The sequence below is a fragment of the Electrona antarctica genome (genome assembly GCF_951216825.1).
Source record: "Electrona antarctica genome assembly, chromosome: 23".
NCBI lineage: Eukaryota > Metazoa > Chordata > Actinopteri > Myctophiformes > Myctophidae > Electrona > Electrona antarctica.
Window position 1 is genome coordinate 27,676,366 of NC_136804.1, and position 13,285 is coordinate 27,689,650.

At 39.5% G+C, this 13,285-nt stretch overlaps 1 protein-coding gene across 1 annotated transcript; it reads left to right on the forward strand.

Annotated features, from left to right (window-relative positions):
- The first annotated feature begins 1,856 nt into the window (after nucleotides 1–1,856).
- pwp1 (PWP1 homolog, endonuclein) lies at nucleotides 1,857–11,729 on the forward strand. Its single transcript, XM_079494230.1, has 15 exons — nucleotides 1,857–2,079; nucleotides 2,603–2,661; nucleotides 3,082–3,245; nucleotides 4,158–4,243; nucleotides 4,660–4,756; nucleotides 6,010–6,120; nucleotides 6,597–6,727; nucleotides 7,285–7,352; nucleotides 7,464–7,560; nucleotides 7,829–7,890; nucleotides 8,655–8,763; nucleotides 9,277–9,367; nucleotides 9,903–10,024; nucleotides 10,496–10,601; nucleotides 11,101–11,729. Exons 1-15 carry the CDS (start codon nucleotides 2,014–2,016, stop codon nucleotides 11,193–11,195), a joined length of 1,464 nt encoding a protein of 487 aa, XP_079350356.1. The 5' UTR covers nucleotides 1,857–2,013; the 3' UTR covers nucleotides 11,196–11,729.
- The last annotated feature ends 1,556 nt before the right edge of the window (nucleotides 11,730–13,285 follow it).

A 13,285-nucleotide genomic window follows, 5' to 3' on the forward strand; every position in this document is an offset into this window, starting at 1 on the left:
GCCCTGCTCATAGAACATTTCATCGTAGTGGTTCAATGCCTTGTTCAAGGGCACTTCAGCGGTGGTAATTTTAACATGTCGGACCGCTGATTCGAACTGGCGACCTTCCGGTATCAAAACCGCTCCGCTATCCGTTCGGCCACCGCTGCCACTATTGACATCATAGATTAAGGTAGGTGCGTTTCCCAGCCCACATCGCTGTTTTTTCTACAGGCAGGTGTTCAAGTCAAGGACTCCAAGTACCTGGGCTCATGGGTCAACTCAACGGAACAAGATCTTAAAGTGAGGAAGGCACGACTTGCATGGAGGGCCCTGAACGGCATGGCCAGCGTATGGAATTCCAACCTCCGCCGCCAAACCAAACTCAGCTTCTTCTATACAATGGTAGAGTCTCTTCTCCTATAGGGCAGTGAATGCTGGACCCTGAAGCCAACCCTGCAGAAGTCTCTAGATAGGTGCGACACCTGAATGCTGTGTGCGGTACTTAACATCAGCAAGACTACACATGTTACCAACAAGAACCTGTATAATGGAATGCCAAGGGTGAGCCATAAAATAGCAGCCATGAGAATGAGACTAGCAGGACACTGCCAAAGACACCAAGACCTGCCAGCCAGCAAGCTAGCGCTGTGGGAACCAAGTCCAACACACGGTCACGTGGACGTCCCACATTAACAACATGGATGTACTCAAGAAAGACACAGGAGCACAAAGCACCAACAACCCAAACACCTCGGGTGCAGTACTTAGTTCACCCTAAACCTAACCTCCCACGGGGCAGCACACCTAAACATAACCTTAACCCATGTCTAACCAATGACTAGTCTAAACTAAGTATGCACCCCAACTCCATACTCCCACAATGGGCAGTTGATGCGACTGCCTTCACTGGACAATTCTCACCATTCTCACATGGGTGGACCAAAGGAGAAGTTCCAACTGTTCCTGTCTGAAAACAGGAATTCAAAGCAAAAAAGTGAACACAAAGCATCAGTTTGGCGCTGACCCTTGCTGTAGAGGGCCAGCTGCATGTGTTGTCAGTCCAGTTCAGTTTTTTGTTACAATTTACAATTTAGGAATTTAGCAGACGCTCTCAATCCAGAGCGATTTACAGTACAGAACAACACGGTACAAGAACAACACGGTATTAATACATCAAATACATAAAACATTGTTCAGGGGATCCCTCCCCTACACAGTGGTACTGGTAATGCTGTCACACCCCATCTGAAATTATTAATTTCCTTAATACTTCTTTTGAAACCATAGACCATTCGGGTTTGTATCAACATTTGTATGGTTTTAACCGCTCCTCTATAGCCTATCAACCTTTCTCCCTCAAGTTTCTTATTTACTCTGGCTTGTTTAGGCCTATTTGGTCTGTATATTTACAGCCATATAAATGTATGTATGTAGGCCGCTTAGAGTAAGGTAGGCCGCCAGAGCCTTCTACACTCTCTAGTAGGCTACTAGAGTGTGTAGACTTTCTAGTCAGTATACTTTTGACCATCATTCAATGTGGCCACTAGATGGCAATGTTAGTCTGTACATGCTCTATAATGGTACACTGTTGATGACAATTGTCATAAGCTTTTATTTTTTATTTGTGTGTGACCATGTTTATAGCCTACATATCGCTACCTTAGACTGCATGCATTTTTCTTATTTTTCATTCTACATTGTCACACTACTTTATGGTATAAACTTGTGAAGGTGATGTTAAAAGGTTTAGAAGAAAGAAAGAAAGAAAGAAAACTTTCCAAATTCTCCAAGTATCCCCTGCCTCCAGTTACTCATGTCTCAAATAAATATTGGCTTCATTGAAATTGTGATCAGGCAACATCGGTTGGCCAAAGTGTACAGCTACGTCATACACATGCGACACACAGTGTGCTAGCGCAGGTCCCAAAGCAACAACTCGCACGTGAATGTGCATGTCCAATCTGAAATAAACTAACCCGAGAGTTCAGTTTATTTTACATTATTGTATTTTACTTATTTAATTCTGCGATCATGAGTTCCCAGATAACCTGCGTGGGCTGGGTGAGACGTGGAGTTTCAAAGGAAATACCAGACAAAGTAAGTATGCGGGCTAAATGGCTAAACTCATCAAAACAACTGCTATCTGGTTTTGGTCCACATGCAGATGTTTATTTATTTTTTTGCCAACTTGTTTGCCTTTTAGTCAAATAATTAAACTTTTTGTCAAAATGTAATAGTTGTCACTCAGTATACGTTGTTGTTTATACATAAAATAAAGGGTAGCAGTGAGGGTAGATAATTTAGTACATTTATTTATTTTAGCCTATGTAGACGATTGTAATGTATTCTTTTTTGGGGGTAAATCTGTGATAAATTGTTTTTTTATTTCAAAATGTTGTATTCTGTTATTTAAACGTGTCAGTATTATATCTGTCGACGACAGATATAACTCACACACTGTAAGGGAAAGTTGATGACCGTGTGTTTATTATCTTCGATTGTCTTTTAAACTCATGTGATGGCTGAAAGCAATTAGTTAAAAACGAACGTTATGAACCTCTTTTTAATGCATAGTGCAGAATGTCTTTCTGATCTATCTGCTCTTTTGACCCTGACCCAGGTTGAGTTGAGTCCAGAGGAGCTACAGCGCATCATTGCTGAGGCCAAAGACGAGCTGGGGTAGGTTGACTCAACTATAAATACTTACATTTCATGCTCAGTCCCGTCAACATTTATTGGAATGCCACCAATACAGTGAAGTCTGAGGAAGAGTTCGGCAATTATTTTGAGTGGTAGCCTATTACAATAAATGTAGATGTTGTAGGCATGATCGAGAATACAAAATAACTGTCAAACATTGGCTCTAATGCAAAATCAGAGGTTAAATGTCATGTGATATTACAGCAACATTTTAAGTGATACTGCACTATTAATTAATATTCTATCATTATTCTATTAATATTCTAATATTAATATACTATTATTAATATTCTTGGTGGTCAGATGGGTGAGCTGCGAATACTTTCAAGGGTTTTCAAGCGGGCCCTGATCCAGAACAGGTTGAGATTGAGAACCCCTGTGTTTGTCCTCTGATGTCAGGGAGATTGCAGAGGAGGAAGACGAGGGCCTGGCTGGTGACGAGGAGCAGAGTGGTGACTCCCAGACGGAGTCCCAGCAGGATCTGAACGGAGGACAGAGAGAAGAGGACGACGAGCTGGCAGAGTACAACTTGGAAAAATACGACGATGAGGATGAAGATGACGGTCTGTTTACTTACAGTATTTGTGTTGTTTTTGTCGACTAAAACTATGACGAATTATTTTTCGTCGACTACCTTTTTTCACTGACGAAAACTAAATGGAAACTAAATGAAAACGAAGCTATGATGACTAAAACTAAAGACTAAATATACCGACAATTTCGTCAACAAATAAAAACTAGACTAAAATGTTAGGAAGGGACTAGTGGACAAGAGATCCAGTATAAGTCATTTTACACTTGGTTGCATGCTGAAAATAGCCAAGCTACGAGCTTGTAGATTGGTGTAAAATTAGGCCTTTCGAGGCCCGCCAAAATACATTTTAGATTGAGAACCCCTGTGATCGACTAAATCAACTCTAGATTTAGTCGACTAAAATCTCACGATATTTACACACACAAACATTACGGGTGACTAAAATATGACTAAAACTAAATGAAAACTATTCAAGAGACTATGACTAAAACTACAATCTAAATGTTCTGCCAAAAACAACACTGGTATGTTTCAGACTCATATTTCTGTTCCTTGTATTGCTACCCAGCCAGTAGTGATGAGGATTATTCCTTTATTTCCTTATTTTATTTTACTACTCATTAATGCTGCTTCCATGTCTGAGGAGTCGAAACTCTTATGTACTGTACATGTGCAAAATATGTAACTATAAAGAATACTGTGCCTTGAATCTTGAGGATGATCATGCCAATTATTTAGCTAGATATTGTCATCACAATTATTAGTCATGATGATTAATTTCATTGATTTTGGGCCAAATACACATTGATCAATTTCAGGCGTTACACTGAATTTAATTACAATAGTTACTAAAGACACCTATGCAAGTTTTAATAAATAAAAGGCTGACTTTATTCTTCAGTTCAGATTTAAAGCTGGGAATATTGATGTGTGTGTACAGTGACGGCTAACCTTGGTGACAGTCTGGCTGGTCTCACCGTGTTCAGCTCCAACACTGAGGACCCGTACATCACCATCAAAGATACAGTGAGTGTTCTGCATGATGGTTATCGCTTCAACCACCCTCTACACTTTGTAAAACGGCCCTGAATTGTAACTGTACTTGGTAAACCCTTGTTTCTATTATTATTTATTCATTTCAATCTACACCAACTCTCTTTACCATAAATTAGCTGATCTACAAGCTCATGTCGCGTGGATGCGAAAGTGTTGTTTTTGGAAAATTTTCCCACCACATAATAGGGATTCAAGTGGTTGAACTTTTTGGTCGTATTCATAAGTTATTGAAATGGTATAGGGTTTTCTGACCACAGAAAACTCTAGTTTTCCAACTACACTTTATAACAGCACATTGTGACCTTAGTAAACCCAACAAAGCAGTTACTTTAATAATACAGTTATCTTGCATTGACCAGTATTTGTGCTTTTGTTTTGATCTTTAGGACCAGTATGAGAGAGAGGACTTCCAAATCAAACCTACAGATAACCTTATCCTAGCTGGCCGGGCTGAAAAAGACCAATGCAATCTGGAGGTTTATGGTAATTTAACTGATTATTAATAATAATGATGATAATAATAAACGTAATATAGCACAAACACAAGTTTACAAAGTGCTTCACAGATATAATTGAAAATACATTGACAAGTCTGTATTTGATTCCCAATGGAACATTATTGCACAATGTGGAGCCTTTGGGCAAATGCTCCTACAAGCTTCATTGGTATAAGTGGTGACAACATCAAGGGGCACAGATTAGAACTCTCATCTCTGGTTTAAAAACAAGCAATACAATTTGGGAATAAATAATCTCTTGAGAATGGTCTCTCCTGACACCTCAGATTTCAATGAGGATGCTTACAAGAACTTGTAACTAGCTGCAGGATTTTATACAAATTGACGTGGCTGGTTGAATTCTGGGTTGAATTATGAGTTATAGTAATCTTGATGAAAACATGGATCAGAGTTTGTGCATGATCACTGAATATTAGCAGTACTTTCTTAGTTGCACTGCAGTGCAATCCCTGTGAAACCTAAGTATGACTTATGCCTGATTTACCCTTGCGTGTCAGTGTTTTGCAACAAAAATATCCTCTAAGCTCACAGCGTGTCACATTGAGTGAAGGCTAACTGAAAAACTGAAGGAAATATTGAAGCTCCAGATAAGTTGACCCAGCTCAACCAGTATAGCGCAGAGTCCCATTCACCCCTACCTAAATTATATATGTCTGCCTGGTAGATCAGTTAATATGCTGTGAGCAGTTGTAACTTGTATCCTGATATCTCAGCACTGTACGACATCAAAACCAGAGTGCTTTGAGAATTGGAGCAGATTCTCAGGCAAATGCATACAATGTCATGACATGGGTTCAGCCTGACCAAGTTACATGCTTATCATCCACTTTGTCAATTTCTTGAAGGGTCACATGTGCCTGTGTCTTATATATTTTCTTTATTATTTTTGAGTGGTGTAAACCACTCCTACAACTGGCTTTGTTAGTGCAGAAAAAATGAGCATGGTTGCTATGTTCACCCTGTTCACCCGGGTGTAAACCACTCCTACCTACAACTGGCTTTGTTAGTGCAGAAAAAATGAGCATGGTTGCTATGTTCACCCTGTTCACCCGGGTGTGATTTCATTACGTCAGACAGGCTATATTACCCCACTCAGTTCACACGGGTGTGATTTTTGTTATTATTATTACAAAACCTTACCAAACTTCTGAACACAAGAGATCTGCTACGCCATTAATCAGTTCTTGCCTATTATATGTGAATATCATCCCTCTACAGTCTTCAACTCTGAGGAGCGTTCTCAGTATGTTCACCATCACATCCTGCTGCCAGCATATCCCCTGTGTGTGGAGTGGTTGAACTTTGACCCCAGCCCAGGAGAAGGGCTAGGTAAGATCCTTTTCATTTGTCCTTTTACATTTTTAATTACATTGTCATGTCCATCATCTTTAAAACATTTCACTTGCCCAACCCTTCACCCCCAAGCACAAATACAAATTAATTATCCTCTCTCCCATTATACCCGTCCCTCAGTTAATCTCTGTAATAAAGTCATTTTAATTCAACACATTCACATATTTTGCTTGTTCTAATTAGAATGTAACTTTCCATTTCTTTCAGTTTTTATGACTATCCAAACATGAATTATACTCGATAAGAGCCAATTGGTTCTCAAACTGGGGTCTGGGGGACCCCAGGGGTCCTTGGGGGGTTAATTTGGGCCCATTTGAGCTTGTGCTATTTCAGAGATTTCTTTTGACAAATCTCATATTTTGGGGCCACTAGCCTAGCCCATTTGCCTGCACACTATTTTGACCATTCACTATATAAACACATGAGCTTAACGTGCATGCTGTGTGTTTCAGTGAACTATGCTGCTGTGGGGAACATGACTCCTAAGATAGATATTTGGGACCTGGACATGGTGGACAGCTTGGAGCCAGTCTTCTCCCTTGGCAGCAAAAAGGCCGGCAAGAAGAAAAAGAAGAGTAAAAAGGTTTGATTTTGAACAGAATCGCACCGAATTTTGCCAGACTCGCACATTACAAGAGTGGTGTCTTATTCATTTTCTATTGAGTTAATGGCTGAAGAAAAGGTGTGGATTTCAGCTTCTCTTTTTTGAGTGGTGCAAACCACTCCAACAACCAGCTTTGTCTGTACCCGTGTATGTACCCGTGTACCTGTACGTGGCCCCACGCACAGGTGAGCATGGTTGCTATGGTTAGTGTGTGACGTCACTGCACCACTCAGTTCACACGGGTGTGATTTTTTTATCCTCTTGGTGGTATTTGTTGGTGAGTGTTTATGTCATCGGTATGGCAACAGTTAGGTATAGTTAGGGCTGTCATTCAGAAAAGTGTGAGAAAGAAAAAGAAACAGGTCATCCGTTAACAAAACTTTGGTGAGATGCTGCATGGGGCTTTTTTATGAATAGCAAAAGTAGCATCCTTCAGGCATGTAAAGCAACAACTGAATGGATCCAAACTGAGAGGATTGTCACGATGACATAATTATTTTCTGATCTTCTGATGGCATTCTTGTCTGTGCTCCCAGGCCGCGGCAGAAGCTGTAGTGGGACACACGGATGCAGTGCTGGACCTGTCATGGAACAAACTCGTCACGTCAGTGAGCCACACACGCGCCTTACACTACATGACTGAATTCCACTGAGGTGTTTGTGTTCTCTGGTGCCTCAACAACAACATTTTAAGGACATCTTGTGACTCTTGCAGGAATGTGTTGGCCAGTGGATCAGCAGATGAAACCATCATACTGTGGGATCTGTCTCAAGGCCAGCCAGCCACAACACTAAGTAGACACACTGACAAGGTATTCATTTAGAACCGGGATTAATTATCTACTGTTCATCATTTCATACATTTCTCATTATAGCCTTCCTTCAATCTCTCTCTCTCTCTCTCTCTCTCTCTCTCTCTCGTCTCCATTCCTCACACATTCATTTGTAAAAAAGAAAAAAGAAAATGCTTGTACCGTAGCTTTACTAACATGTCCAATTCTACAACACCCCGACTGACACTTTAGAAACACCCTGCTGTGGGTCTGTTGTGTCATAACTCATTTTAACATTATTTTTCAGGTTCAAACGGTAGCATTCCACCCCTTCGAGGCTCAGACCCTCATCTCAGGGTCTTATGATAAGTAAGTTTCCACCATTAAGGCCATTAGATTGTAACGCTTCGTCTAATTCTCTCTCTAACTTGTGTATATGTTTATATACAGCATAAATTGTAACCAGACCAGGGAATCATTTTCCATACCAAATTGAGCTAGTTTTTAGAGCCAGACTGACCGAATTTGGTGACTCGTAGCCCAACAAGAATTGTTCATTGAACAATGTTTTTACTGATTTCATAAACAAATTGCTGAATCAGTTCTACTGAATTTGAAATTAGAATAGAATTTGATCGGTTCTTCAAAAACACCAAAAGACGATCTACAAGCTCACAAAGTGTGACGCTGTATGAGCTTGTAGCTTGTGCGATATTTTTGAAACTTTCTGACAACCTTTAAAAAGATGTTGCCTGTAATGACATGCCCAGAATAGAGGGTATGAGCATGCATAAAGTGAGTGGCAAAGTGACTTTAAAGTCGTTTAATGTTGTTTAATGCAATCAGATAGGACTTTTCTGTTTGGATGTATGGGCTGTCAAGGCCAGAAAAGTAGTTTTTTGCCACTCAGGCGTTCTTGCATAACTTCCGGGTATGATGATGATGATGTCACTCACCCACATACCCTCTAGGGATGCCAGGTTGAAAGTGGTTAAAATCGGGACACAGGCTGCATAATTGCCGGTACCAACCCAAAAGGTCAAATAATGGCTGATGTATATTATTTATTGTGGCTCTAACTGTTTTGGCAGATGAGGAAACGTATCACTTTCTGTGTCTCATCTCGTCCTCAGGTCAGCGATGCTGCATGACTGTCGCAGTCCTGACAGCAATCGTACCTGGAGGTTCAGCGGTCAGGTGGAGAGGGTGATATGGAACCACTTCTCGCCCAACAACTTCCTGGTAGGTCCACAACTTCGCAGGCTTCTGCTGTTAGCAGGTGTTGATGCTAGAACCTGGCCCGTGACAAAATCTTAGAATCAATTGAAGAACATTTAAATTATAAGCATAAACAAAACTAACCTATATAAAAATAAACACAAATACATTTTCGATAGATAATCACAAACTTTATTTTGTTTAACCACGTATTCCCTCTGCCAAACATTTCAAGAATTGCTGATTTATAAGCTTATAACGTGTTGTGAGCGTGTAGATCGGCTATTTTTTTTTAAATTTGCAACACATAAGCTGCATAATTGCCATGTCATTAAAAAAAGTTAAATAATATATTGGCCAAACCAATATATTAGTCAGGCTCTTTTTATATACCCTAAGCTTTATTGAAGAAGTCAACATAATTTAGACAGATGCTAGGTTTGTTGTTTACCTACTCTCCTAATACTCCTATAGTTTCAATGTACATATTGCTATTTTGAGAGCGTCTGCTAAATTACTAAATTGTTTGTGTTGCAGACTAGCACAGAGGATGGTTTTATCTACTGCCTGGATGCTCGCTCAGACAAACCTGTCTTCACACTAAGAGCACACGATGGAGAGGTGACAGGTAGGAGAACTTTAAGGCATGACAGTCGAATGTTTTCCAAAAATTTACCCAGAGTCTGAAATAAATTCAGCAAAGGTTTTGGTGTAGAGAGTAATACTAGCGGACCTAGTATAGAACCCTGGGGGACCCCTGTCAACTGGGTTTAAGTGGTTAAAGGAGCATTCAGTGATTTGGAGAAAAAAAACGGTCCACCCCGGTAACAAGATGTGCACATGCACGCTCTACAGTGGGGGAAGTACAACAGACCAACAGCACGTGCACCAAGGCCCACCCCACTCGATCATGATTGGATGAAGGCCCCTCTCATCCTGATTGGATGAAGGCTTTGCCACCCAAAGCCCAAACCGAAACTAGGGTTTTTTGACCCCAGGGGCTCACTGGGGACAGGGAGGAACTCCTTATATGGTCAGCACCCTTTATAGTAGGGAGGATTATCCAAAAATTAAGTGATATTTGAATTAGGTGAAATCACTGAATATACCTTTAAACACCCAGTGTGACTATAATAGATTTTTAATATTGTTTATTTCTGCAGGGTTGGAGCTTAGTAGCCAGATTAAAGGATGTCTGGTCACCTCATCAGAGGACAAACACGTTAAGATCTGGGACATCCTGGGCAACAAACCCAACCTCATACATTCACGAGACATGAAGATGGTAAGTGTCTTAAGTTCTTCACATTACCAAGAAACACACTTTAAAAACATGTTCTCACAAGACCTTTGTTAGATAGTAGTATGCTCCATTGGGTTAAAAGAGTTCAAACATTGTGGTGAGATGCACTTGACCTAAAATTAACGACCATACAGCCTTATGTAACAGTTAAATTTTAATTTACATAGCATGTTATTTAGACAGATGCCAAGTTAATTTGTTGACCTGGCATCCTATAGTGTCTATAGTTGCAATGTACAGATAATTATATTTTAATACGATACTGTTTAGACTGATCATGCTAAATTCTTGTTTTACCTATGATTCTAGATTACTGAGGCCCTACACTGTATGTGTTTGATGTGTTTACCTTGCTTACTGTAAGTCCCTCTGGATAAAAGAACCTCTACTTAAATGCCTAAATTGTAGATGGAATTCTAACGTGTTATTGTACTTCTCTCTCTACACACACAGGGGGTGTTGTTCTGTACTGCCTGCTGCCCTGACATGCCCTTTGTCTATGCCTTTGGCGGACAGAAGGATGGCCTAAGGGTCTGGGACATAAGTGATGTCGCTGCAGGTACAGTTTTAGTTTGACAAAAAAAATAGAAGTCTGCACCCTGTAACGTTGCAATAGCTCCCAGTCAAGGCGTTATTATAGATTAATGTTTCGACACAGAGTCTTCAGAGTGTTTTTGTTTCAGAACATTTTTTGTTTCACTATTCCTGCAAATAAATATGCAAAGGAATATTAGTGATCATCAGATTCTGTTCAAATTATCTGGGTTAGAGAGTGTAGAGTGGATTGATTATATATTCTGCTGTTAGCAGGTGTTGATGCTAAAGCAGCTTAAATAGCTATAAAGGTTTTTCCAATACTGACCATGAATTATGAACCCTGCATTATTCCTGTGTGATGGTATTTATATTGATAAGATTAAGAATGCTTATTCTCATATGATATCAAAAACTATCACTTGCTCTGGAATAGTGAAATGTCTGGAATGTTTATAGTGTGTTCGTTTACTAAGAATTGTTGTATACATATGAAGTTGTGACCACAATCCTTTTGTGTGCAGTGGCCGAGGTGTTTGGCGGCAGAGAGCGCCTGGTGGTCAACACAGCATCGCGGGGGGCCAACAGCTCCCTAACAGCTCATATGGAGGTTTCATAACCAAGAACAGCCAATCAACATACCAAAACTATGTTCCCATGGAAATGTGTCGACGCATGTCGTATGGTGTCATATCTCTCATACAGAAATGTTTGAATTCAGGCTAAAAGTTGTAGGCTATATATGTATGTAGTCTTGTAAGGATTTTGAATGGAAAGCTCCAAGACTTTGCAAAGGAGATTGAGAGGACCCAAAGAGATGAAAGTCCACTTGAAATATGACATGTATTCATATTTCTCTTTTAAAGATGAAAATACAAGGTGAAACTCAAAATGTGTTCTTTCTCTCTGAGACATTTGTATGTCAACTCAACACGTTTGTAATTACTGACATTGAGTTGGACAAAGTTATGAGTTAATTTTATTTCTTTGATATTAACTTAAGTTGGATATTAATTTGGGATACAAAGCTCCCCAAATAGTTATCGCAGACATTATGTTCTTTTCATTTTCCTTAAGTTTGATCTATTCATCTGTGTAAGATGTGTAATGCTATTGTCACACACAATAATATAAAATGCCTTAAACGTCTTAATCTCTGTGTGATATTTGATATTATTTAGTAACATAGTATTTTACAATAAAGACCATTTAAACTTTAAAAGAATCATAGGATTCATGTGGTTAACAATTCTTATCGAGTCGGTCTTGACCCAGTTTTTTTTTTTTAATTCAAAGCCAGACTGGGTCAAGACCAAGTAGAGAATAATTTGTAACAAGCTGAACCCTAGCTTTCCTATTCTGGGATAGAAATCCATCAGAAATAGCTAGTGTATATAGAGCCATGGGTGTCTCCGGACAACTAAGTATATAATTGAATTGGTTAATCCTAATTAAGACCATGAACCAAGTAATTGTTCTTAAAAAAAGAATAGATATTTACAGTATATGTACCAGTAGATATTAAATTGCGTTATATTTGAATGATAATGAAAATAATGTTTTTCCTTTGGATAGTAGGCCGACTACTGATGTTTGAATCACTCTTTGATGCAAGCTAAAGTCTTTCAGCTCTGTTGAAGTGTGGTTAACAGGAAAATTAACATGAGATATGTGCACTGGTATTTTACAAATGGAAAATAATCAAACACCTGTTGAATAAACGTTGTGGACTGTAATAAATTACACTGTGTAAGGACACAGTGAACAGATTGCATATAACAATGCAGTAGTTATCCTATATTCATTCATATAGTTTACAGTCGCCAATGAGATTACAGCCTGAGAGCAATGTATCTCTGAGGTGCGATTATGTGTCAGGCTGTCGGCTATGCCAATGCCACCATCTAGTGTTGTCTTGGAGAATTACAGTACATTTCAAGCACAACTCAATACAAAACTGTTAACTGGACGACACCATAAAGCATTACACTTGTTTACAATAGGGTCCACCATTTTCAATTCATCATAACATTTAGAGACTAGTACAGACTACAAATATACACATATATATTATAGCCAAAAACAGGAAATCATCATAGAGGAGGTAAAAAGGGGGAAAGAAACACAGTGAGGGGGGAAAGGGGTGCTGGCCTGCTGGGTGGGGGATTCAGATTGTACGGGGGCCAGTTTTTTTTAATTGCAGCCTTCCGTAGGCTACTGGTGCCATTTGAGAGCGATTTTGAAGGAGTCAAGGGATTCGCATGTCTTAATGACTGTTGGTAGGGCGTTCCACATTTTGGTGGCATAGGAGCGAAATGGATAGATGGATAAAGCGGTAAAGTGGATGGATCAATAGAGATGTGACGCTCACGCTAATTAATCCATAATTCAGTTGTTGACTGCCTGGTTTATGTATGTTTATTTGTTTTACCACCATTTTGATCGCAATACTTTTGTACTTTTACTCAACCTAGTTTTTCCTACTTTTAAACCAAACTTTGAATATACAAACAGAGTAGGCTATATCTACACTGTGGTATTGTTACGTATTTGAAAAATACATCGGAGTAGCCTATACTTTCTCCCACCACTGTCTGGTTGTGTAAGCATAAAGCACGTGTGTTTTAATATGTGCCCACTCCCAGTCTCCCATACATTATGCTCTGTCCTCTATATGACCTCCTTAAATGTCCACCCACCAATGACGTC

Bases quoted from the DNA above. Each gene is read 5' to 3' on its own strand.
- pwp1 (XM_079494230.1), top strand. From the start codon at position 2,014: ATGAGTTCCCAGATAACCTGCGTGGGCTGGGTGAGACGTGGAGTTTCA. The intron at 2,080-2,602 runs GTAAGTATGCGG...ACCCTGACCCAG, and splicing joins CAAAGGAAATACCAGACAAA to GTTGAGTTGAGTCCAGAGGA. The intron at 10,602-11,100 runs GTACAGTTTTAG...TTTTGTGTGCAG, and splicing joins CATAAGTGATGTCGCTGCAG to TGGCCGAGGTGTTTGGCGGC.